The 26,724-nt window shown below is 42.4% G+C and overlaps 1 protein-coding gene across 7 annotated transcripts in view; it reads left to right on the top strand.

The window, feature by feature from the left end:
* me2 (malic enzyme 2, NAD(+)-dependent, mitochondrial) overlaps positions 1 to 26,724 on the top strand; it is a 94,197-nt gene that overhangs the window by 47,836 nt on the left and 19,637 nt on the right. For all 7 annotated transcript variants that reach the window (XM_078552449.1, XM_078552410.1, XM_078552419.1 and 4 more), the window contains 5 exons: positions 5,077 to 5,180; positions 8,731 to 8,840; positions 11,585 to 11,682; positions 20,435 to 20,548; positions 21,872 to 21,986. In XM_078552449.1, the coding sequence (XP_078408575.1) occupies positions 5,077 to 5,180; positions 8,731 to 8,840; positions 11,585 to 11,682; positions 20,435 to 20,548; positions 21,872 to 21,986 (541 nt within the window). The remainder of the gene's footprint in view (positions 1 to 5,076; positions 5,181 to 8,730; positions 8,841 to 11,584; positions 11,683 to 20,434; positions 20,549 to 21,871; positions 21,987 to 26,724) is intronic.

Below are 26,724 nucleotides of genomic sequence, written 5' to 3'. Positions count from 1 at the left end.
AGAAGTCATGTGTTTTGGAGACACTGTCGAAGGAGCCTTAGCAAGTTTCTGCAGTGCACCTTGTAGATGGTACAAACTGCTGCCACTGTGCACTGGTGGAGGGAGCAAATGTTTAGAGTGTTGAAGAATATTCCATCATGCCCCTGAATTGTGCCTTGTAGATGGTGGACGGGCTTGAAGTGAATTGCTTGCCCCATAATTTCTAACGCCTCAGCCAGCTTTTGTAGCTGCAATATTTATATGGCTGGTCCATTGAAGTTTCCAGTCAATAGTAATCCCCCCAGGATTCTGATAGTTGGAATTCAGCAATGGTCATGTCATTGAATATCAAGTGGAGATGGTTCGATTCACTCTCGTTGGAGATGGCCATTGCCTGGCATTTGTGTGGTGTGAATGTTAATTGCCACTTAGCAGCCCAAGCCTGAATGTCCAGGTCTTGTTGCATATGGACAAAGACTGCGTCAGTCTCTGAGGAGTTGTGAATGGTACTGAACACTCTGCAATCATCAACGAACATTCCCACTTCTGACCTTATGATGGAAGGAAGGTCATTCATGAAGTACCTGCAGATGGTTGGGCTGAGGACACTACCCTGAGGAACTCCTGCAGTGACGTCCTGAGGCTGATCTGATTAGCCTCTAGCAACCACAACCATTTCCTTTTATGCTAGGTATGACTCCAACCAGTGTAGAGTTTTCCCCCGATTCCCATTGACTTCAATTTTGCTTGGCTCCTTGAATTAGCTGAATACTTGGTCAAATGTTGCCTTGATATCAAGGAAGTACTTTCTCCTCACCTCTTACATTCAGCTCTTTTATCCATTGGATCAAGGGTTTAATGTCAGGAGCCAGGTGGCCCTGGTGGCACTTAAATTGCACCTCAGTGAGCAGGTTATTGCTGTGTAAATACTGCTTACTCATACCCTCCATCACTTGCTGATGATCAAGAGTAGACTGATGGGGTGGTAATTGGCCAGATTAAATTTGTCCTGCGTTTTGTGCCCAGAACATACCTGACTAAATTTTCACATTGTCAGATGGGTGCCAGTGTTGTAGCTTTCCTGGAACAGCTTGACTCGTGGAGTGGCTAGTTCTGGTGCACAAGTCTTCAGTACTGTTATCGGGGCCCATAGTCTTTCTGTATCCTGTGTCTTCGGCCATTCATTGATATTAACGTAGAGTGAATTGAATTGGCTGAATACTGGCATCTGTAATGCTGTGACCTCAGGAGAGACGATGGCTCATTCACTTGGCACTTTGAGCTAAGGATGGTTGCACTGACATGCTGGGTTCCCCATCATTGAGGATGGGAATATTTGTGGAGCTGCCTCCTCCTGTTTGTTGTTTAATTATCCACCAGTACTAGTGACTGGATGTGGCACGACTATAGAGCTTTGATCTGATCTGTTGGTTGTAGAATCGCATGCTGCTTCTGTTGTTTAACATGCATATAGTCCTGTGTTGTAGCTTCACCAGGTTGGCACCTCATTTTTATGTGTGCCTGGTGTTGCTCGTGGCATGCTGTCCTGCACCTCTTGTTGAACCAACGTTGATCCCCTGGCTTGAAGGTAATTGTAGAGTGAGGGATATTCCAGGTCATGAGGTTACAGATTGTGATTGAAAACAATTCTGTTGCTGCTGATGGCCCACAGTGCCTCATGGGTGCCCAGTTTTGAGCTGCTAGATATGTTCTGAATCTAGCCCATTCAGCATGGTGGTATTGCCACGCATCACTACAGCGGTTTCCTCAGTGTGAAGACTGGACTTCGTCTCCATAAAGACTTGCGGTGATCTCTCCTACCAGTAGTGTCATGGGCAGGTGCATCTGCGACAAGTAAATTGGTGAGGTCAAGTAGGTTTTTCCCTCCTTGTTGGTTCCCTCACCAACTGCTGCAGGCCCAGTCTGGTAGCGTTGTCCTTCAAGACTCAGCCAATAGTGGTGCTACCAAGCCACTCTCGGTGATGGACTTTGAAGCTCCACCTCCAACCAGAGTACAGAGTCTGAATCACCTGCAGCTTCTTCTCTCTGCACTCCTATGTTGTTTCCTCGAGCCCTGAAGGATCTATCCTTGGCCCCCTTTTTATTATCTACAGGCTACCCCCCAGAATCATTCAAAAATACAGCAGTTTCCACATATATGCCAAAGACACTGGGCTCCATCTCCCCAGCACCTCTTTGGACTCCCATTGTCTCTGATTTGTCACATTGTTTATCCTTTATTGGCTGATCAGAAATCTACCCCCAGCTAAATATTAGGAAGATTGAAGCCATTTGATCCCTGGCAACTGTCTTAAGCTGAGAAAGGCTGTAACTTGGTATTGTTTGACCCTGAGATGAGATTTTAACCAGCTATCCCCATCACCTCCAAAGCTTCTCATTTCCATCTATGTAATGTTGCTCGACTTCAACCTTGCCTCAGTTCATCTGCTGAAGCTTTCATGCCACTGTTACCTGCAGACTTGATTATTTCAAAACACTCCCAGCCAGCCTTTCATCTTCCACCCTAATAAACTTGTGCTCATCCAAACTCTGCTGCCTGTATTTTAACTATGTCCAAATTTTGTCCAACTATTACCTTGCTGCTTGCTGATCTTCACTTGCTCCCAGTTCAACAATGCCTCAGTTTTAAAATCTCCATCCTTATTTTCAAATCCCTTGATGGCTTTGCCCTTCCCTATCTCTGCTTCTTGCAAGTCTTAAGGTCTCTGTGCTCTTCCAAACCTGGCCTCTTGCTCATCCCTGATTTTAATCATTCCATTGGTGTGGCCATGCTTTCAGCTGCTTTCGTCCTGGAATTCTCTCCTTAAATCTCTCCGCCTTTTTTCTTAAAACCAACCTATTTAGTTAAGCTTTTGGTCATCTGACCTGATTTCTCCTCTTGTGCCTCGGTGCTTTTTATTGACATCATTCTTGAAACTCCTTACTTTGTTAAATGCACCACTTATTAAATTATTAAATTGAACTTGCAAGATCTGGTTCAAGTTTCCATAGGCCTGAATCTTCTGGTTGGCATGTGGGGGTGGGCCCCACTCACCAACGCGTAAAATTCCAATCGTCAGTTTGGCAGGCATGCACCAGAGTTGGCTGCGTGCCCACTGAACTGTCAAAGACCTATTAAGTTGTCTGGGTTGCCCATCCAACCTTAAGGTTAGCAGGCAGGCGAAGAACCCAGGCAGCCTTCGCATTTATCATGAAACCTCATCCACGGGCGGGGTGAGGTTTCATGAAGTGTTTATAAATCCAATGAAATTTTTAATTTAAAATTCATTGACATGTTCCAGCTCATGTGACAGCAGCTCCGTGCCTCAGGGAGATTCCTGCGCTCTTTCGCGCGCATCCGCGGAAGAGCGCAGGCCCCGACTCTCCCTCTTCCTCTTCCTCCTTGCCCGCACAGGGAGCGCTCAGTGCTTCAGGGTGCGCCTCAGGCTGGGTGGGCCTCAATTGACTTGCCTGCGTAAAATGGCGGCGCACAGCCAATCGCGGGTGGCGATTGGCTGCGCTTCTGCGCAGCACACCCCCCCATAAATCTTTTGAATGCTTTCTGAAAAAAAAATTTCTTTACAATTTTTTTCCCCTTGCATCTGAAATTCTAATATCTGTGGCAAAATGCACATTTTATAATTTCATGATTACATTTATCCATTTAATTATCTTTTGTGTCTTTCAATGCCTTCGTTAAAGTTTTTATTTGTTGGCTCGGAGCAGAATCCAAAGCCTGGGCTTCATAACGTAAGAAATAGGAGCGGTCATAGGTTATATAGCCCCTAAAACTGTACACTGTTGAATACTTTTGGCCCACAATAGTGAGAGTTGAAGCACATGCATGCAACAGAATTTTTTGTTTGCAGAATTTCTCAGCCTGCAATCAATGCATGACAGGATTTGAGGGATGTTTATTCTTAGGAGAGATTTAAGAGATCTTTGCTTTCTCTGCTTTGGAGGTCTCCCCCTATCCACTTCCGTTTCCCACCACAGAATTTTAATCTGGGCAAACTTTTACAAATAAATTTGTTATATTGTAAAACTGTATATATTATCTTTTAAGAGCCTTAGCAGACTAAATGCCTCTTATATTGTTGAAAGAGGCTTATATTTGCCTTTGCAGCCAGAAAGTGCACGATATTCATTTGAAAGTAAACTGCCAATGTAAATTGAAAGTCGATTTGCATTTACAAGGGCAGAAAGTGGTGACGTGGCAAAATTAGGAAATTAGTATTAATTTGCTGCTTGCTACTGCATGAGCTTGTTGATTTTGATATCCACTTATTTGTGACTGTATTAGGTCACTGTTTTCCACTTTGCAGTTTAACTTGCTGGTGTCTGCTGGTTTGAATTGATTAATTCAGCAGTAGCTGGTGCTTATTCCAGATGTTGCTGCAGTGTTCGGCTTCTTTTCAGTTTTGTTAGTGAGTTATGATGCATATGCTTTTATTGTTGATTTGTGGTTCTGTGTTTTATTTCTGTTTGACTCGTTTGCTCTCAAGAATGCACATTTTGTTCTATTTAAGTTCTACCAGTCTACACCATCATTATTTACTGTAGTAGCAAATATTTAAATGTATGGTCATCACAAACAAAGAAAACTTTTCAAAGTAACAGGTCTTGACTCTATCCGTGCTGTGGTTCTGTACATGACTGAGCTTCTCTTGCCCACTGAGCCTGTTAACCTTGATGTCAATTGTTTTACTCCTTTCGAACAATTATTCACTCTACACCCTCCCTGGAAAACAGTATATTGAAGTTGTGTGTGAGTATGCTTCTCTTTCTTTATGGGTGTGTCTCTCTTTCTTTGTTTCTGGTGGTGCGCGCACCTCTCTTGCTCTGTCTCACTGTCTCTCTGCCTCATAATCTAAGCTGTTGAAAGGTAGGAGACAAGAGGAGAGTGAATTTTGTTTGCAGAGGATGGTATTTCTTGGTTTGCTCAGAGTGGGAGTAATGTTTGTCAGGGTTTAAAAACTTTCATTTTTAAACTCATCTGATTCTGAGCAATTCCATGGGAGTTTCATAAAGTATGTGAAACTTGCTTAGGAATATCTCTCTTCTGACTTCAAAATGGTATTTTTATCTTTTTTGTAGATGTTATTGAAAGATCCCTTTTACATGGGTCTTTACCAAAAGAGAGATCGTTCACACCATTATGATGAGCTTCTTGATGAGTTTATGGAAGCAGTTGTAACCAAGTTAGTAAATTTACTTTTTGACTGTGTTGAGACTTAGCTTCACAAAAAATAAAAGTGCATTTTTTTTCTTGCACTCTCTCATTGAGCCTTATCAGTAAGGGAAAAGCCTTTGTTAGCATTTATCTGCAGTCCCTGTAACAATGATTACATTTAACACTATAAATGCCAATGGCATTTGTGGGGTGCCAAGTGTGTTTTGGTCCAGCTAGCAGTAACACTGCAAACCACAGGGGATTCAGCACAGAAGTGAGAGTTGTGACCACGGGACATCAACATTGCCCCAAAGTTGAAAATGTCATGCTATAAATAAAACTGACACTGTAATTTTACTAAAATGAATTTGTAATTTTGTTAGAATTATAAAACAAACCCAAACACCTAATTATAAGTTTATTGAAAATTTCATGCTTGCTTCCATAGTCTCTGTATTCACTGCTTATTGCTACCAAGCTGTATTCCATGAACAATGCTGATTCAGCCCACCAATAGATTTGCTGTGAGAGCCATTGACTGACCTTATATGGGAGCTTCCCTCCTTTATCCCCACCAGTACCCACCTCTCTGCGTGGTTTTAATTTTTCAAAACTCACTAGATTCTGGGAAGGATCCATTAGATTGGAAAATAGCAAATGTAACTCCTTTATTCAAAAAAGGAGGGAGACAGAAAGCAGGAAACTACAGGCCAGTTACTTTAAACATCTGTTAAAAGTTTAACAACAGTCTTAAAGTAACCATACAAAAAAAAAGCTTACAGTACAGCAATAATTCAATACACTTACATTTGGAAGAAAAAGGGAAAGAAAGGAAAAGAGAAGTAGGAGGGAGAAGAAGAAAGAAGAAAAAAAACCCAACCCTCTCTCTCCACACCCCCCCCAAAAAAATAAATAATAAGAAAATCAACAACAATCATAGGTCATATAGGCCAGAAATAGTTTCACCTGATATAAAACCTTAGATAATTTCACCTTGGATAGATGGATACGATATAGGATTTTAAATTGTAGCAACTCAAGTCTTGCACATACAGATGAGAAATGTACACAAGAGAGAATAGACTTCCAGTTATCTTCTAATAAGTCTGAGTCAGAATCTTGCTCCCAGAGAGTTTTTAAGGTAGAAAGCAAAGGGCAGAGTAACGATAAAGTTAAAGATTACAATTTGGAAATTAACCCCCTAACAAAAGGATTTAACTTTAACATATCTATCTGATTTAGGAGGCAATAAAGGAAATTGGGCTATTTTTTTGCACGCAAAATCTCTGATTTGTAAATAGCGAAAGAAGTGTGTGTGGGGCAGATCATATTTCCGAGAGAGAGAGAGTCAAAAGAAGTAAAAATATTATCAATGTATAAGTTAGCAAGAGTTTCGATGCCTCTCGCGTGCCAGACTTGAAAGGCTATTGAAGGTGGAAACTAGTGGTTTGCATTAATAGGGCTGTATAAAGAAAGACATTAGCAGACCAATAATAAAACTGAAAATTTGGCAGTGCCAAATCATCTGAATGCTTGGGACTTTGTAGAAAAACTTTTCAAGTTCTGGGTGTTTTCTTATTCCAAATAAAGGAAGGAAGGTCTATTGCAACAAAAATATGCTTGGGAATAAACAATGGAATGCACTGACATAAGTATAGAAATTTTGGCAAAATATTCATCTTTACAGAACTTATACGACTAAGTAAAGAAAGGGGTAAGCTAGACCAAAGTGCTAAAGCCCTGCTTCGTACATTCCAGCAAAGGGTCAAAGTTGAGTTTAAAGAGATCTCCAAGGGATCGAGTAACTAAAATTCCTAAATATTTAAAACTGTTTACTGAAACCATGAAGGGGAGGGAAGAAGGTAACTCTTTGCAATAGAGTCAATAGGAAAAATTTCACTCTTTTGCAAATTAATTTTAAAACCTGAAATATGACCAAATCACTCAAGAATAGAGAAAATATGTGGGAGAGATGAGGCCAGATCAGAGATGTAAAGAAACAGGCCATCAGCATATAGGGAGAGTCTCTGCTTGACTCCACCCCGTATATCTCCACAGGTCCGCAGTGAAATTGCCAGAGGTTCAGTAGCAATAGCGAAAAGTAGGGGGGAGAGGGAACAGCTCTGTCTGGTACCTCGATAGAGGTCAAGGAGTTTAAAGTGGATATTATTTGTATGTACTGAAGTAACCAGTGAAGAATACAATAGTTTTATCCATTTTATAAAAATGAGTCCAAATCCAAATTTTTGAAGTGAAGATAAGGTCCCATTCCACTCAATCAAAAGCCTTTTCTGCATCCATAGCTATAAGAACCACAGGGAGAGGAGTAGTTGAATGTTTGTAAATAACATTGAAAAGACGCCTTAAATTAGAGAAGAATTTCCTGCCCTGTATAAAACCTCAGGTCAGGAGCGATAATAGATAGAAGGACAGCTATTATTAAAGATGTTGTAGCAGGGCACTTAGATAAATTCAAGGTAATCAGACAGAGTCAGTGTGGTTTTGCGAATGGGAAATCATGTTTAACTAATTGGAGTTCTTTGAGTAAGTAACATGTGCTGTGGATAAAGGGGAACTGGTGGATGTGCTGTACTTGGATCTCAAGAAGGCATTTGTTAAGGTGCCACATCAAAGGTTATTGTGGGAAATAAAAACTCATGGTTTAGAGGGTAACATTGGCATGCACAGAAGATTGGCTATCTAATAGGAAGCACTAGGCATAAGTGGGTCATTTTCTGGTCGGCAAGATATAACGAGTGTTTTTTTTTAGTTCGTGGGATGTGGGCATCGCTGGCTAGGCCAGCATTGATTGCCCATCCCTAATTGCCCTTGTTCAGGGGGCATTTAAGAGTTGACGACATTGCAGTGAGTGAGTCACATGTAGGCCAGACCAGGTAAGGGTGACATTAAAGGACATTAGTGAACCAGATGGGCTTTTATGACAATCGACAATGGTTTCATGGTCATCATTGAACTTCTAATTCCAGATTTTTATTGAATTCAAATTTTGTTGTCTGCCATGGTGGGCTTCGAACCCAGGTCCCCAGAGCATTACCCTGGCTCTCTGGAATACAAGTCCAGTGACAATATCACTGTGCTACTGCCTCCCTGTAGTGCTGGGCCTCAACTTTTGACAATTTATATAAATGGCTTAGATAAAGGGACCAAAGGTATGGTTGCTAAATTTGCTGATGATACAAAGGTAGAAAATTAAGCTGTGAAGAGGACGTAGAGGCTACAAAGAGATACAGATAGATTAAGTGAATGGGCAAATGGAATATAATGTGGGAAAATGTGAAATCGTCCATTTTAGCAGAAGGAATTTTTAAAATAGCATATTATCTAAACGGTGAGAGAGATTACAGAACACTGAGATGCAGAGGGATCTAGATGTCGTAATGCATAAATTGCAAAAGGTTAGGTTGCAGGTACAGCAAGTAATTGGGAAAGCTAATATAATATTATTGTTTATTGCAAGAGGAATTGAATACTAAAATAGAGAGGTTATGCTTCAGTTATATAGGGCATTGGTAAGACTACATCTTGTCTAGAAATTTATTGAATTTATTTTTTAATAGGTATGGTCGTAATACCCTTATTCAGTTTGAAGATTTTGGGAATAAAAATGCCTTCAGGCTTTTGAAGAAATACCAAGAAACTTATTGTACATTCAATGATGATATTCAAGGTAAGTTTCTAACTTGATCCTGCCAGTTGAAAAAAATTATTACTTAAAATAGTTGAAGTCCCTAACTGCAGGGTATAAGTAACTAGTGAACATGATACCATAGACAGCTACACAACTAACAAAGGCTAGACAGCAATGTATAGGTGAAAATATGGCAAGAGAAGCTTTTTATTTGCATGGTGTGTGGAGTATAGATTTTGAGTTCAATGTCAGTTGGTGCAATCAAATGTGTTAAAATAGTGGTTATATGCTTGGAGGCCCCTTATATCAAGCTAATCGAGGCTTTTGGACTGGCACAACAGTTACCTAGTCTCGTCCAAGATATGTTAACGTCCTTGGAATTGAGAGCGTGAGATGGGGATCTTAACGGTGAATGACCAAGATGATCAAGGGTAGTTATTTTATAGGTGACAATGGCATCAAAAGTGGAGATGAGAAAATATTTGAACAGATTGAGAGCTGTAAAAGTATCATGATGGCGTAGAGTCAAAGGCTAGATTTATAGGGGTTTGAAAGTTCGGGTACAGTTGACTAGTGGGAGTTTTCCAATAGTGAATGCAAAAAGAAATGGGGATTGCTTGAGGGGTAGACAATGCAAGTGGTGAGGGACATAAGGAAGAAACTGACTGTTTTGTTCATGAGCTGTAAAGAGGACATAGAGGCTTCAAAGGGATATAGATAAATTAAGTAAATGGGAAAATGGAGTATAATGTGGGAAAATGTGAAATTGCCCATTTTAGCAGAAGGAATTTTTTTTTTAACAAACATATTATCTAAATGGTGAGAGAGATTACAGAGCACTGAGATCCAGAGGGATCTGGATGTCGTAATGCATAAATTGCAAAAGGTTAGTTTGCAGGTACAGCAAGTAATTGGGAAATTGTTCATGAACAAAGCAATGAGGAGTAAGTTCATGTGAATTTTTTTATTCTTTCAGTGTATGGGCATCGCTGGCTAGGCCAGCATTTATTGCCCACCCCTAATTGCCCTTGAGAAGGTGGTGGTGAGCTGCTTTCTTGAACCATTACAGTCTGTGTGGTGTAGGTGCACCCACAGTGCTGTTGGGAAGGGAATTCCATGATTTTGACCCAGCAACAGTGAAGGAACAACGATAGAGTTCAAAGTCAGGATGGAGGGGCGTTGGCGCAGAATTGTGTGATCAACCATGTCAAAGGTTTCAGACAGGTGGGAAAAGCCTAAGTAGGATGCAGTCGCATCAACTGTTGCAATCAACTAGGATGTTACCTGTAACTTTGGCCAAAGCTCTTTTGGTACTATGGCAGAGGGGGAAACCGGATTGGAGAGATTCAAAAATGGAGTTCCAAGAAAGATGAACACTGTTTTTGGAAGTGACAACACATTCAACTTTGGAGAGGAAAGGGAGGTTAAAGTTGTGGCAGCCATTTGCAAGGATGAGGTGGGTGAAGAGGAAGGGGGTGATGATGGCTTGTCTGAAGCAGAGTACTCCAGGAGAGAGAACCATTAATATTAGCTAACATGGGAGCCAGGAACAAAAGTTGGTGGTCAGGAGTTGGAGAACGAGAGATGGGTCTCATAGACGAGGAGCTTGGAGAGGGAAACTAGAGAAGGGTGCGCAATCAGTGTTCAAGCAGAGGGGAACCTTTCAAACCAAGTTTGTCTTGGTGTACTAAGGAAAAGGAAGAAAATTCTGGATGGAAAGATGGACAAGAAGTGATGGTTAATCTGCTGGCAGAGCCTAAGGTTATTGCAGTTACTTGGATGCAAATAATGTTGGTGAAATTAGCCAAGAAAATAATATCACAGATAATAATCTACCCTGATCTGACCTTGGCCAGTATTAGTTTTGGCCTAGTATTAGTTATTAGTGTTTTAAGTGTAACCCTTTGCATCAGACCTTTTAATCCTGGCATTAATTTCACCTCACACTTATCCAGATTAAATTCCATTTGCCACTGACCAGCCCATCTGACCAGCCCGTCTATATTCTCCTGTAATCTAAGGCTATCAATTACGCAAACACTAAAAACAGGATTTACATTAAAATAGAATGACAGTGATGAACAGAGATGGATTTAGTATAGTAAATTAATGCCAGGATTAAAAGGTCTGATGCAAAGGGTCACACTGCCTGAAAGGGTGGTAGAGGCAGAAACCCTCATAACATTTAAGAAGTTTGGGTGTGCACTTGCGATGCCATGGCATACAAGGCCATGGGCCTAGTGCTGGAAAATGGGATTAGAATAGCTAGGTGCTTGTTTGACTGGCGCAGACTTGATAGGCCGAAGGGCCTTTTTCTGTACAGTAGACCCCTCTGACTCTATTGAACCAAGATTTGGTTGTAGCTGCAATACTGTGTCTTCCAGTTAACAAGAAGAGTAAAATATAAAGTAAATATCGATCTCATACAATAAACTTAAAGCAAAAGAAAAATAATAGAACCCTTGACTTCAATTGTTTCAGTATTTAATAGAAAATAAATTTTGTGCAGATAAGGAAATTATGAAATAAAATTGATGTCTCCCAATGCCAGACAATTCATCTTTTTTTAAAAAACTATCAAATCTAAATTCTGTGTAATTTTTTGTTTTTCATTACATATAATATATACATTTATATTTAAGCACCATCAAACAAAATAAATCTATGATTTTTAATTTAAAGTAAGCAGCTGATCCAGTGCTCTTTAACCTGATTTCAAACTTATGTTGATTTGGTTTATATGGTCAGTGTTTGCCACCTAGTGTTGTTTTTATATTTCACAGGCACTGCAGCAGTAGCACTGGCAGGATTGTTGTCAGCCCAGAGAGTGACTAATAAACCAATCTCAGAGCACAAATGTCTGTTCCTTGGTGCAGGGGAGGTAAGATGACTATTTTTTTCCCTTTGATATCCCCCACAAGATCGGAGACAATAGGGCTAATTATACGGATGGACTTGATGCTGAGCTGGTGATGTAGCATTTGGTGAACAAGCCTTGGGTGTGTTTCTTCACTCCTGCACAAAGATCATCCTTCTGCATCCAAGATTATGTTTAGGGTGGAAGTTGAATTTGAGATACCCTCGTTAATTATCTGGCATTATTCCTGTTTTCAGCAGCCAAATTGTGCAGAAGCTATTGAAGGCATATTCATGCAATGCAGTGCCATCATTAACTACAAAATGTTGTCTTACCACAGTGTTTTGTTCCATTTTAAGTATTGTTTCTGTAGTATTTGCAGCTAATTCTCATTTTGCATTTATTTTCCATCTCTCTTCATCTGTGGCATGTTGCCAGTTGCAACTTTTACATTTGTCATCTCAAACTTTCTGGGTATACCTTATTTTGCTTGTTTGGGGATGGATCTGAAGGTGCATGAGAGAGATAAGGGCACCCTGACTGCATCCTTCTTTTCTTGCATTGGTCTTTAGACAATGGAAATTATGTCTGCCTAAGCATGAATTTCAATAGAGACACAAAAGTAGGGTAATGCCATCTTTTCGAGCCAGACCTTCAAGCAAGCACTGAGTGCTGTCAAGCCACAGAGGAATGCATGTCAAATTTTGTAAGGTGCAGTACACTGAGGTATAAATCAGGTGACCAATGCCTTGTTTCTATTCATCTATCTCTTCATCCCTTCCATCCAGAAAGCAACCTGCAACAGAAGAACCCCAAGAGTTGGCTCCTCATAAACTAAGCTTCTGTTCTTTAGCCCTGGCTCAGGGACCCTTAAAGATAATTGAGTGAAGCAAGATAGCAATATACCAGTTGGCCTGCATTGTTCCACCTACGAAAAATGATGGGTACACAGAGAACAAATCTGTTTCAGATGGGGTGCCTTCATATGACACATTCTTGCTGATAAGTGATGAGGTAAAGCCTTGAGAGGCAAGTTTTGCCACAAGTGCTGCACACGAAGCTGCCAAGTATCATTACGGGTTGTTGTATTTGGCATTGGCATCTGTTGCCAAGCTGCTGTAGCCAGTGATCCTCGTGGCAGTGTCCGCCAGCCCACAGGAGGTGTAGCAATATACCAGGATTATTATTTTAACATTTTAAACAAGAAAGAGGGAGACAGAAAGCAGGAAGCTATAGGCCAGTTACTCTAGCATATGTCATTGGGATAATGCTAGTATGTAATAATAAGGAGATAGTAGCAGGACTTTTTTAATTCAGTCATGGGATGTGCACATTGCTGACTAGGCCAGCATTTATTGCCCATCTCTCTCTAATTGCACTTGTGAAGGTGGTAGTGAGCTGCCTTCTTGAGCCGCTGCAGTCCATGTGGTGTAGGTACACCCACAGTTCCAGCATTTTGACCCAGCGACCGTGAAGGAATGTCGATATAGTCCGGGTGGTGAGTGGCTTGGAGGGGAACTTGCAGTTGATGGTGTTCCCATGTGTCACAGAATCTCTGTGCAGAACAGGCCCTTCGGCCCATCGAGTCTGCACCGACATGTGAGAAACACCTGACCTACCTACCTAATCCCATTTACCAGCACTTGGCCCATAGCCTTGAATGTTATGATGTGCCAAGTGTTCATCCAGGTACTTTTTAAAGGATGTGAGGCAACCCGCCTCCACCACCTGCCCTTGTTCTTCTAGGTGGTAGTGGTTGTGTGTTTGGTTGGTGTTACCTAAGGAAGCTCGGTGAGTTCCTCCAGTGCAACTTGTAGATGGTACACACTGCTGCCACTGTGCATTCATATTAGGAGTGAATGTTTGTGGATGTGGTGCCAATCAAGTGGGCTGCTTTGTCCTGGATGGTGTCAAGCTTCTTGTGTTGCTGGAGCTGCACTCATCTAGGCAATTGGAGAGTATTTCATCACACTCCTGACTTGTGCCTTGTAGTTGATGGATGGGCTTTGGGGAGTCAGGAAATGAATTACCCTCAGGATGTTGATAGTGAGGGACTCAGTGATGTTAATGCCATTGAACATCAATGGACCATGGTTAGATTATCTCTTGTTGGAGATGGTCATTGTCTAACACTTGTGTGGTGCGAATGTTACTTGCCACTTGTCAGCCCAAGCCTGGATATTGTCTAGGTCTTGCTGCATTTGGACATGGACTGCTTCAGTATCTGAGGAGTCGCAAATAAGAACAAAGAAAAGTACAGCACAGGAACAGGCCCTTTGGCCCTCCCAGCCTGCGCCGATCATATTGCCCGTCAACTAAAACATTTTGCACTTCCGGGGTCCGTATCCCTCTATTCCCATCCTATTCATGTATTTGTCAAGCTGCCTCTTAAACACCACTATCGTACCTGCTTCCACCACCTCCTCTGGCAGCGAATTCCAGACACTCGCTACCCTCTGGTAAAAAAACTTGCCCCGCACATCTCCTCTATAGTTTTCTCCTCTCACCTTAAATCTATGTCCCCTAGTAATTGACTCTTTCACCCTGGGAAAAAGCTTCTGACTATCTACTCTGTCCATGCCACTCATAATTTTGTAAACTTCTATCAAGTCGCCCCTCGATCTGCGTCGCTCTAGTGAGAACAATCCGAGTTTCTCCAACCTCTCCTCATAGCTAATAACCTCCAGATCAGGCAGCATCTTGGTAAACCTCCTCTGCACCCTCTCCAACGCCTCCATATCCTTCTGGTAATGTGGCGACCAGAATTGCATGCAATATTCCAAGTGTGGCCTAACCAAGGTTCTATACAGCTGCAGCATGACTTCCCAGCTTTTATACTCATTACCCCTGCCAATTAAGGCAAGCATGCCATATGCCTTCCTGACTACCTTATCCACCTGCGTTGCCACTTTCAGTGACCTGTGGACCTGTACACCCAGATCCCTCTGCCCGTCAATGCACTTAAGGGTTCTGCCATTTACTGTATAATTCCTGCATGTATTAGACCTTCTAAAATGCATTACCTCGCATTTGTTCGGATTAAACTTCATCTGCCATTTCTCCGCCCAAGTCTCCAACCGATCTATATCCCGTTGTATCCTTTGACAATCCTCTTCACTATCTGCAACTCCCCCAACCTTAGTGTCGTCTGCAAACTTACTAATTAGCCCAGTTACATTTTCCTCCAAATCATTTATGTATACTACAAACAGCAAAGGTCCCAGCACTGATCCCTGCGGAACTCCACTAGTCACAGCTCTCCATTGAGAAAAGCACCCTTCCACTGCTACCCTCTGTCTTCTATGACCAAGCCAATTCTGTATCCATTTTGCCAGCTCACCTCTGATCCCATGTGACTTTACCTTCTGTACCAGTCTGCCATGAGGGACCTTGTCAAAGGCCTTACTGAAATCCATGTATATAACATCCACTGCCCTTCCATCGTCAATCATCTTTGTCACTTCCAAATGGTGCTGAACATCGTGAAATCATCAGCAAACATCCCCACTTCTGATCTAATGATGGAAGGATAGTCATTGATGAAGCAGCTGGAGATGGTTAGGCCTAGGACATTACCCTGAGGAACTCCTGTGCTGATGTCCTGGAGCTGAGATAACTGACCTCCAACAACCACAACCATCTTCCTTTATGCTAGTTTTGACTCCAACCAGTGGAGAGTGTTACCTCTGACTCACATTGACCCCAGTTTTCTAGGGCTCCTTGATGCCACACTTGGTCAAATGTTGTCTTGATGTCAAGGGTAGTCACTCTCACCTCGCCTCTGGAGTTCAGCACTTTTGTCCATGTTTGAACCAAGGCTGTAATAAGGTCAGGAGCTGGGTGGCCCTGGCAGAACCAAAACTGAGCGTCAATGAGCAGACTATTGCTAAGCAAGTGATAGCACTGTTGATAACCCCTTCCATCACTTTATTGATGATCGAGAGTGGATTGACGAGGCGGTAATTGCCAGGTTGGATTTGTCTTGCTTTTTGTGTACAGGACCTACCTGGGCAATTTTCTGCTTACCGGGGAGATGCCAGTATTGTAGCTGTACTGGAACAGCTTGGCTAGGAGCATGGCAAGTTCTGGAGCACAAGTCTTCAGTACTATTGCCGGAATATTGTCAGGGCCCATAGCCTTTGCAGTACCCAGTGCCTTCAGCCGTTTCTTGATATCACGTGAAGTGAAACGAACTGGCTGGAGACTGGCATCTGTGATGCTGGGAACCACCAGAGGAGGCCGAGATGGATCATCCACTCAGCACTTTTAGCTGAGGATTGTTGAGAATCCTTCAGCTTCATCTTTTGCTGGGCTCCCCCGTCATTTGAAGATGGGGATATTTGTGGAGCTGCCTCCTCCAGTGAGTTGTTGAATTGATCACCACCATTCATGACTGGATATGGCAGGATTGCAGAGCTTACATCTGATCTGTTGGTTGTGGAATTGCTTAGCTCAGTCTCACTTGCTGCCTATGCTGTTTAGCACGCAAGTAGTCCTATGTTGTAGCTTCACTGGGTTGACACCTCATTTTCGGGTATGCCTGGTACTGCTCCTGGCATGCCCTCCTGCACTCTTCATTGAACCAGGGTTGATCCCCTGGCTTGGTGGTAATGGTAGAGTGGGGGATATGCCAGGCCATGAGGTTATAGATTGTAGCACAATTCTGCTGCAGCTGATGGCCCACAGAGCCATCATATTATTGCCCATACCTAATTGCCCTCAAGAAAATGGTGGTGAGCTATCTTCTTGAACCGCTGCAGTCCATGTGGTGTAGGTACATCCGCAGTGCTATTAGGGAGGTAGTTCCAGGATTTTGACTCAGCGGCAGTGAAAGAACAGTGATATATTTCCAAGCCAGGACGGTGAGTGGCTTGGAGGGGAATTTCCAGGTGGTAGTGTTCCCATCTGTCTGCTGCCCTTGTCCTTCTAGATGGTAGTGTTCATGGGTTTGGAAGGTGCTGCCTAAGGAAGCTTGATGACTTCCTCCAGTGCATCTTGTAAATGGTGTACACTGCTGCCACTGTGCGTCGGTGGTGGAGGGAGTGAATGTTCGTGAATGGGATGCTAATCAAGTGGGCTGCTTTGTCCTGGATGGTGCCAAGCTTCTTGAGTGTTTGTTGGAACTGCACTCATCCAGGAAATTGGACAGTATTCCATCACAATCCTGATTTGTGCCTTGTGGATAGTGGACAGGCTTTGGAGAGTCAAGATACGAGTTATTCACCACGGGGTTCCTTGCGTCTGGCCTGCTCTTGTAGCCACAGTATTTATATGACTAGTCCAGTTCAGTTTCTGGTCAATGTAACCACCAGGATGTTAATAGCGGGGGATTCAGCAATGGTAAATTCAGCATTGGCAGAATTACAAAGCCTAACACCCCTCAAAGAAAGAAAATTCCTCCTCGTCTCTTTCTTAAATGGGTGGCCCCTTATTTTGAAAATGTGCCCCATAGTTCTAAATTCCCCCGAGAGGAAACATCCTCACAGCATCTACCCTGAAAAGCCCCCTCAGAATCATGTGTGTTTCATATGTGTTTCTTCCCCTGATAACACAGTGGGTGTACCTACACCACATAGATTGCAGCGGTTCAAGAAGACAGCTCACCGCCACCTTCTCGAGGGCAATTAAGAATGGGTAATAAATGCTGACCTAGCCAGTGATGCTCACATACCAAGAACAAACAAAAAAAAACAATCATTTCTCATTCTTCCAAACTCCAACGAGTATAGGCCCAACCTCTTCTCAAAGGTTAACCCCTTCATCCCAAATATTAGCCTATTGAACCATCATGAGGTTTGCCTCCAGACCCCATGAAGTCTCATGGCATTAGGTGAAACATGGCCAAGGAAACAGTCTGCTGATTACCATGTAACACCCCCCACCATCCCCATCCCTCAGTTAAGGAATCATTACTCCTCCACGTTGACCATTTGGAGGAAGCACCATGGGGACCATTATCACCGTTATCAAGAGTGGCTCGGTAGCACCAGTACAGACCGAAGCTGGCCGAGTCCTAAAGTACAAAGCTGCTAGACTGGTCTATGGCAGGTGAGGGAAGCAACAAGCCTTGAGTACTATTGCCGGAATGTTGTCAGGGCCTGTAGCCCTTGCAGTATCCAGTGCCTTCAGCCATGTCTTGATATCACGTGGAGTGAATTAAATTGGCTGAAGATTGGTATCTGTGATGCTGGGGACCTCCAGAGGAGGCCGAGATGGATCATCCACTCGGCACTTCCGGCTGAGGATTGTTGTGAATGTTTCAGCCTTATTTTTTGGACTGATGTGTTGGGCTCCTGCATCATTGAGGGTGGGAATATTTGTGGAGCCTCTGCCTCCAGTGAGTTGTTGAATTGACCACCAACATTTATGAACATACTTGACCTCATCCTCACGAACCTGCTTGCCACAGGTACAACAACCCTCTGGATCCTCCCCTTCCCTTCGATCCCATATCATCATCTAATCACCCCCTTGCCGTGTATTCACAATACCCCCTGACCTTCCCCTCTGACACTGAACGATTTGTGTTCAGCAAAGGGCTCACTCTTATCCCTTTATGCCCCTATCTTAATGAATTTGGAGCAACTCCTCCCCGCCCCCTGCACTCAACGGATCTATTCACCTGCCTACAGTATTTTCCCTCCACCTGGACCGCTCCCTCTGGCCTCTGACCTGCTCTTGATTTTTTTCCTTCAAGAACTGTTGGTGTGGCATGGGCCATCTTAATTTCTCAGCTTCCCTCACCTACCCTAAACTATCTCCCTCTGAACCTGCTGCACTCCGTTCTCTCGGGTCTAACCTTGACTTTGTTATCAATCCTGCTGACAAGGGGGGTGCTGTTGTCTGATGTACCAACATCTACCTTGCAGAGGCTAAGTACCAAATCTCAGACAGTTCTCCCTACCTCCCCTGGACCATGACCCCACCACTGAACATCAAGCCATTGTTTTCAGGACGGTCACTGACCTCATCTCATCTCTGGAGATCTTTCCTCCACAGCCTCCAACCTCATTGTTCCCCCCAACCCCATACAGCCCAGTTTTACTTGCTTCCAAAAATCCACAAACAGGACCATCCTGGTAGGCCCATTGTTTCTGCCTGTTCCTGCCCAAATGGCAGAGGGTTATCCTTTGCCATTTCTGCCAACTCCAGCATGATGCCACCACCAAACACATCTTCCCCTCCCCTCCCCATCAGCATTCCGAAGGGACCATACCCTCCACGACACCCTGGTCCAATCCTCAATCACTCAACACCTCAGCCCCTTCCCACGATGACACACTTCCTGCGATTGCATGAGGTAACACCTGCCCCTTTGCCTCTTCCCTCCTTGCTGTTCAAGGCTCCAAACACTCCTTCCAGGTGAAGCAATGATTTACTTGTACTTCTTTCAAGTTAATCTACTGCATTTGCTGCTCACAATGCGGCCATCTCTACATTGGGGAGACTAAACACAGACTGGGTGATCGCTTCACTCTGCTTAGTGGGCAAGCATGACCCCGACCTTCCAGTAGCTTGCCATTTCAATTCACTATCTTGCTCTTATGCTCACATTTCTGTCATTAACCTGCTGCAGTGTTCCAGTGGAGGCCAACGCAAGATGGAGGAACAGCACTTCATCTTCTGATTAGGCACTTCATAGCCTTCTGGACTCAACATTGTGTTCAATAGTTTCAGACCATGAACTCTGTCCTGCAGTTTGAATTTTTTTCCCCCTCATGCCAGTGTATCTTGTTCTCATGCTTCTGCTTTCAGACAGCGCTCACTTTTATTTTGCTATTAACACCTACTCTGAACAAACTTTGTGTCTTTAATACTATCATTACCACTCCTTTTGCCTGGTGTTCTATGATGTTTTTGTCATTTCTCTCTCCCCCACTCTCTAATCTATCCCTGACCTTCTCTTTTGCTCCACCTGCTCCTCCCCACTTTTACAACAGCATAAAGCCCATCACATTTCTACCTCTCTTCAGTTCCGAAGAAGAGCCATATTGGACTCCAAACGTCAATTCTGTTTCTCTCGCCACAGATGCTGCCAGAGCTGCTGAGTTTTGCCAGCACTGCTTTTATTTGTAACCCTCTTCCTCATAGAGCAGTGGAAGCTGGGTCATTGAATATATTCAAGGCTGAGTTGGACAGATTTTTGATCGACAAGGGAGTTAACGGTTATGGGGGACAGGCAGGAAAGTGGAGTTAAGGCCACAATCAGATCAGCCTTGAACCTATTGAATAATAGAGTGGGCTCAATGGCCTGAATGGCTTACTCCTGCTCCAGTTTCTTATGGTCTTTTGATTCTGATCATACGTTTCATTAAGGTTCAGACAAATCAGAGGTCTGAGGTGGCAGTATAACTGTACTGTTTCAAAAGCATTTTTTATTCTTTCATGGGATGCAAGCGTCGCTGGCTAGGCCACCATTTATTGCCCATCCCTAATTGCCCTTGAGAAGGCAGTGGTGAGCTGCCGCCTTGAACCACTGCAGTCCTTGTGGTGTAGGTACACCCATCGTGCTGTTAGGGAGGGAGTTCCAGGATTTTGACCCAGCAAAAGTTGTGCAATGCCTGTTGTATGTTGCACAATTACACCATGCAAAGTGACATGTTGCAGAGGAGGTAATAGAGGGCAGGCATAGAGACCCAGTCAGAAGATAAGCCTGCTAAAAATTTGGTTGCAATTGGAACAATTCTAAGATGGGCTTTAATCAACGAGAGCTTCTCTTCAGTGCATGCTTTGCCTAACAATTTCAAGCAGTGATTTCTTCTGCTGCTTTGTGCAGGCAGCACTGGGCATTGCTGGTCTGATGGTGCTGGCCATGAAAGAAGCTGGAATGCCTGAAAAGGAAGCACAGAACAAGATATGGATGTTTGACAAGCATGGCTTGCTTTATCAGGTGAGCAAGAGAGCTAAAACGTTTACTTTTAATAACTTTTATGTAAATCAATATGCTGTTGGTTACCTTCCTACATCTTTAGGTATATGGCTTCCGACCTACTGTGTGTACAGGTGAGGCAGTTCCCTTTATTGCAGAAAAAGTTGAAATGGAGTCTGAGAGCCGAAAAACAACTCCAAACACTCGGACAATTATTTCAGAATCTAAATGGAATGCACTTGCAACAATTTTAGTTGGTCTGTGATGAAGATGAAGCTAGATCACTGGAGCTGTGATGATCGAAGAATAGAATGCGTGTTTGGAACTGCATTTAATGCACTTAACTGCCTTCCTCTATTGGCAAGTCTGAATTGGAAACTCTGAGATATGTTCACAAAGCCAAGAGTCAGCACATTGGCATTCCAATTATATGTACCACCATATTTTCCCAAAAGTAAATTAATGATATTTTGTGCAATGGTAACTTGTTTAGAAATTGTTTACAACTCAAAACTGGTGATCCATTTGTCACTCTGGACACTTCAAATGTTTAACAAAATTTTTCTGAAATATAGCCAAAACGAATACAAGTGTAATGTCTCAAAACCATATGTTTGAATGTTCTGAAAATCAGTAATCAAAGCGATATATAATTTGAGAGTTACAATTAACTTTTTCAAGTCAAGGAAGTTAATGTTAAACAGAAGAGTTGAAAGTATTGAGAGACAAATTCTTTCCTAACGTCTAGGTTGGGTTTGAACAAATTTCTAAGAATGAAGGATGGGAGTTATATTCAAAAGTTCTTCAGCTCTGTTGGAATATGAAACCAGTCACTGACCTGTCACACTTGTGGACTCCATGCAAATGTGAAACATTCAATGATAGTTGCAGTTTAGTTGTTTTAAGTGATTACTTTTTAGGCTTTTAGTTTCTATAGTTTCTGAAGTAGCATAAGTAACTTTCTTTTACAATTTCAATGCGAACGTGAGTTGCCTGAATTCCTAGTACAATACACACTAGATGTTTAGTGCAGAAATACTGCTATAGCTCATTATCAAAAAGCAAAAGATGCCTTACCTGTTTTTTCTGAAATATCTCAGAACACTTCAAATATACTGCCTATATTACAACCAATGCACTTCAAAGTATCAAATACTTCTTAAGTTGCCATCATCTGGGTTACTGATGGTGTATGTTTTTGGCAAATTCAGTGGAGAAGGAAGAGTATGTAGCTTGTATTTGAAAAATAATGTCACCCTACCTCAGGTGTTGGCCAACTTAACTGAGCATGAACTGAATCTGTATGCTAGAGTTACATTCTAACAATGCTCCTTCGGAACATAGGGTCGTTCAGAGCCAATTGAGGATCATCAGGAAGCATATGCCCACCCAGCACCTGATCAGATAGGCAAGACATTTCTGGATGCAGTTAATATACTACAGCCCACTGCCATTATTGGTAAGTAGTAAAAACTGCAGCAAAATGTTTATGACTGAAATAGCTTCATTTGCTACTTTTGTAGATTTATTTGGATTGCTTCTTGAGGAAGAGTCCTACGGTGAGTACAGAAGTATGTGTATTGGAGAATTTTTTTGACCAAAGAGGGTGTAATTTGAATGATGAGCAGCAGTACAGTGCTCTCTGACAGTGTGAACTTCAGTCCCGAGTTTTTACTGTAGGTATAAATGTATTTATTTTAAATTGGGACAAATAATCCAGTTATAAACTGCCACTCTATCTGCCCTTTCTCTCTCTCTTCTCCAAAGATCTTGAAAGTATTGTGGCCTCCCAAATGCATGCCTATATTTCCTGCAAATCCATTTGAATTTCCAGTCAGCTTTTCATTTTGTAGCTTTGCCCGCTTTCATGGTATCAACTTGGAATTTTTTTTCTCCTGTCCCTGACACTGCCCACATCACTTTTTTAAACCATTTTTCTGAACATCCTATTCCTCAATATTATTTTCTCTCTCATTATCAGCTTTGTGAATTCTCCAGTAACTCATATGGTATAAACATGCCTGAAATATAAGTGCAATTATTATTACTAACAGTTATCACTGTGCACAATTCTTATGGAAGCCAATAATGTTTTTGGACCTTATTATTTTGTGAAATAACTCAAGTAAGAACATTCATTTCCTCCCAATGCTGAAACTGCAATTAGTAGCAGAGTTGGTGGTGTTGGCATATTCTTTAAAATGGCTTCTTCCAACAGTGCACTAAGAAAACCCGTAATTTATTTTAAGAACATAAAAAAAAGAGTAGGAGTAGGCCATTCAGCCCTTTGAGCCTGCCCCACCATTCAGTGAGATGGTGGCTGATCATCTGCTTCAACACCATTTTCTTGTACCAACCCCGTAACCCTGATGTTTTTAATATGTAGAAATCGATCCTAGCCTTGAAAATATTTGACGACTGAACCTCCGCAGCCCTCTGGGGCAGAGAATCTCAAATATTCATCACCCTCTGAGTGAAGAAATTACTTCTCAGTCCTAAATGGCCTGCCTTTCTGAGATTGTGTCCATTGGTTCTAGAACCCCCCCCACCTCCCCCAGCCAAGGGAAACATCCTTCTTGCATCTACCCTGTCGAGCCCTGTAAGAATTTTGTATGTTTGAATGCGATCATCTCTCATTCTTCTAAATTTCAGAGAACAAAGGCACAGTCTATTTATTCTTTCCTCATAGGACAATCCCTCAATCCCAGGAATTAATATAATGAACTTTCGTTGCACTCCCCCAAAGACAAGTATATCTTTCCTTGGGAAAGGAGACCAAAACTGTACACAATACTCTAGGTGCAGCCCTACCATGGTGCTATATAATTACAATAAGACATCTTTACTTCTATACTCAAACCCTCTTGTAATAAAGGCCAACATTCCATTTGCCACCTTAATTGTTGCTATACCTGCACGTTAGCTTTCAGTGAATCATGAACAAGGACACCCAAGTCCTTTTGAAGTTCAACACCCACATTTCTCTGCGCTGTATTCCATCTGCGAAATTTTTTCCCCACTCGCTCAGCCTCTCCAAATCCCCATGAAAAATCTTTACATCCTCTTCACAACTTTCACTTCCGCCTATTTTTGTGTCACCTGCAAATTTGGAAATATTACATTTAATCCCCACATACAAATTACTGATTGTGTATAGCTGGGACCCAAGCACTGATCCTTGTGGTACCCAACCAGTTACAGCCTGCCAACCTGAAAATGACCCACTTATTTCGACTACTCTGTTTTCTGTCTGTTAACCAGTTCTCAATCCATGCCAATATATTACCCCAGTCCTGTGTCCTAATTTTGTTTGCTAACTTCTTTTGGGGGAGCTTATCAAAAGCTTTCTGAAAATCTAAATATACAAGATCCATTGGTTCCCCCTTATCTATTCTGCTAGTTATTCTGCCAGCCCCTTTCATAAATCCATGTTGACTCTGCCCAATCGTACCATTATTTTCTAAGTGTCCTGATATCACATTCTTTATTATAGATTCTAGCATTTTCCCTCCTACTAATGTCAGGCTAACAGCTCTTCAGTTCCCTGTTTTCTCTCTCCCTCTTTTCTTAAATAGTGGGGTTACATTTGCCACCTTTCAATGTGCAGGAACCATTCCAGAGTCTCTAGAATTTTGAAAGATGACCACCAAAGCATCTACTGTCTCAGCAGCCACCTTGAACCATGGAACCATAGAAAAGTTACAGAACAGAAGGAGGCCATTTGGCCCATCTTGTCCATGCCAACCCGAGGACACCCAGGTGCCCTTTCTAATCCCACCTTCCTGCACCATAGCCCTGCAGCTTATAGCACTTAAGGTGCAGATCCAGATACTTTTTAAAAGTTTAGAGTTTCGGCCTCTACCACCAACTTGGACAGCGAATTCCAGGCACCTAGTACTCTCTGCATAAAAAAGTTCTTCCTCATGCCCTCCCTACACCTTCTGCCACTTACCTTGAATCTATGTCCCCTGGTTCTAGAATTCCCCACCAAGGGAAACAATTTTATCCTGTCCACTCTATCTATTCCCTTCATAATTTTGTACACCTCAATCAAGTCACCTCTCAGCCTTCTTTGTTCTAAGGAAAATAACCTCAACCTATCCAATCCCTCCTCGTAGCTACACTTTTTTCTAACCCTGGCAATATTCTTGTAAACTTCCTCTGCATTCTCTCCAGAGCTAATACGTCCTTCCTGTAATGTGGTGACCAGAACTGCACACAATACTCCAGTTGTGGCCTCACCAGTGTTTTATACAATTCCAACATTATATCCTTACTTTTATATTCTATACCACTGCCAATGAAGGAGACCATTCCATATGCCTTCTTTACAACCTTATCTACTTGAACTGCTGCCTTCAGGGACCAGTGTACTTGTACGCCAAGATCTCACACTTCATCTACCCCTCTTAGTATATTCCCATTTATTGTGTAATCCCTGTAACTGTTTGACCTCCCTAAATGTATGACCTTACACTTCTCTATGCTAAAATCCATCTGCCACTTTACCGCCCACTCCACCAATCCATCTATATCGTTTTGGAGATTATGGCTATCCTCTACACTATCCACTACTCGGCCAATCTTTGTGTCATCTGTAAATTTCCCAATCGTGTCCCCCACGTTCACGTCCAAATCGTTAATATATAACAAAAACAGCAAGGGTCCCAACACTGAGCCCTGTGGAACACCACTTGAGACAACTTTCCATTCGCAAGGGCATCCATCGACCATTACCCTTTGTTTCCTGTTACAAAGCCAACCTTTTATCCAGTTTGCCACATTACCCTGAATCCCATGGGTTTTTACTTTCCTGACCAATCTGCCAAGTGGGACCTTGTTAAATGCCTTGCTAAAATCCATGTACACAACGTCCACTGCACTACCTTCATCAACCCTTCTTGTCACTTCCTCAAAGAATTCAATCAAATTTGTGAGTTAAGAGCTCCCTTTAACAAATCCATGCTGACCATCCCTGACTAGTCCATGCCTTTCCACATGACAGTTAACCCTATCTCTCAGGATTGATTCTACTAATTTGCTCACCACCGATGTAAGACTAACTGGCCTATAATTGTTTGGCATTTCCTTTGATCCTTTTTTTTAAACAATGGAACTACGTTTGCATTTCTCCAGTCCCCCGGTACCTCTCCTGTATCTAGTGAAGATTGGAAAATCATCCTCAGAGCATCTGCTATCTCCTCCCTGACTTCCTTCAGCAGCCTTGGAAACAATCCATCTGGCCTTGGTGACTTATCAACTTTCAAGGATTTCAACCCTTCGAGTACTTCCTCTCTCTTTATGACTATCCCGTCCAATATACCGCAGTGTTCCTCCTGGACTACTATATCTACATCCTCCCTTTCCTTTGTAAACACGGAGTCAAAATATTCATTCAAAACCCTTCCCACAGCTTCTACATTTACACACAAGTTTCCTCGTCATCTCTGATAGGTCCCAATTTTTCCTTAACTAACCTTTTAGCATTAGTGTATTGGTAAAACATCTTTGGGTTAGCTTTAACTTTACTTGCTAATCTTTTTTCATGCCCTTTCTTTGATTTCCTTTTTTACTTCGTCCCTGCACTTCCTATATTCGTCTAGGCTATCTGCTGTGCTTAGTTCTTTGTGCCCATTGTACACTTTCTTTTTCTATTTGATCTTCCCCTGTATTCCTCTAGAAAAACCAGGGAGGTCTAGATTTGGCAGTACCACGCTTGTTTTTGTAGGGGACATGTCTACGTTGTACAATTAGGATCTCGCTTTTTAGTGCTTCCCACTGGTTTTCCAATGTTTCATCCTCCAGCAGTGCTGTCCAGTCCACCTCAGCCAAGTCCCTTCTTATTTCTGTAAAAATTGCCTTCCCTTGTTCAAGACTTTTACTCCTGCCTTATCTGTCCTTTTCCATGGTAATGCTAAATCTAACTGAATTGTGATCACTGTCCCCGATATGGTCGCCAACTGTCACTTCACCCACTTGCCCTTCTTCATTCCCCAAGACTAGGTCTAGAATTGCATCTCCTCTCGTTGGGTTTGTCATTAATTAGTTGAAAAAATTTTCCTGGACACACTGCATGAATTTTTCTCCCTCAGTGCCCCTTATATTGTTTGAATCCCAGTTGATATTAGGATAGTTGAAGTCTCCTACTATTATTGCCCTCTTGTTCTTACAAGCAGAAACTTGCCTACATATTTGTT

Source organism: Cetorhinus maximus, chromosome 1 (assembly GCF_964194155.1).
Source record: "Cetorhinus maximus chromosome 1, sCetMax3.hap1.1, whole genome shotgun sequence".
Lineage (NCBI taxonomy): Eukaryota > Metazoa > Chordata > Chondrichthyes > Lamniformes > Cetorhinidae > Cetorhinus > Cetorhinus maximus.
The sequence above is the reverse complement of the archived record's forward strand: the minus strand, read 5'-3'. Positions and strand labels throughout refer to the sequence as shown.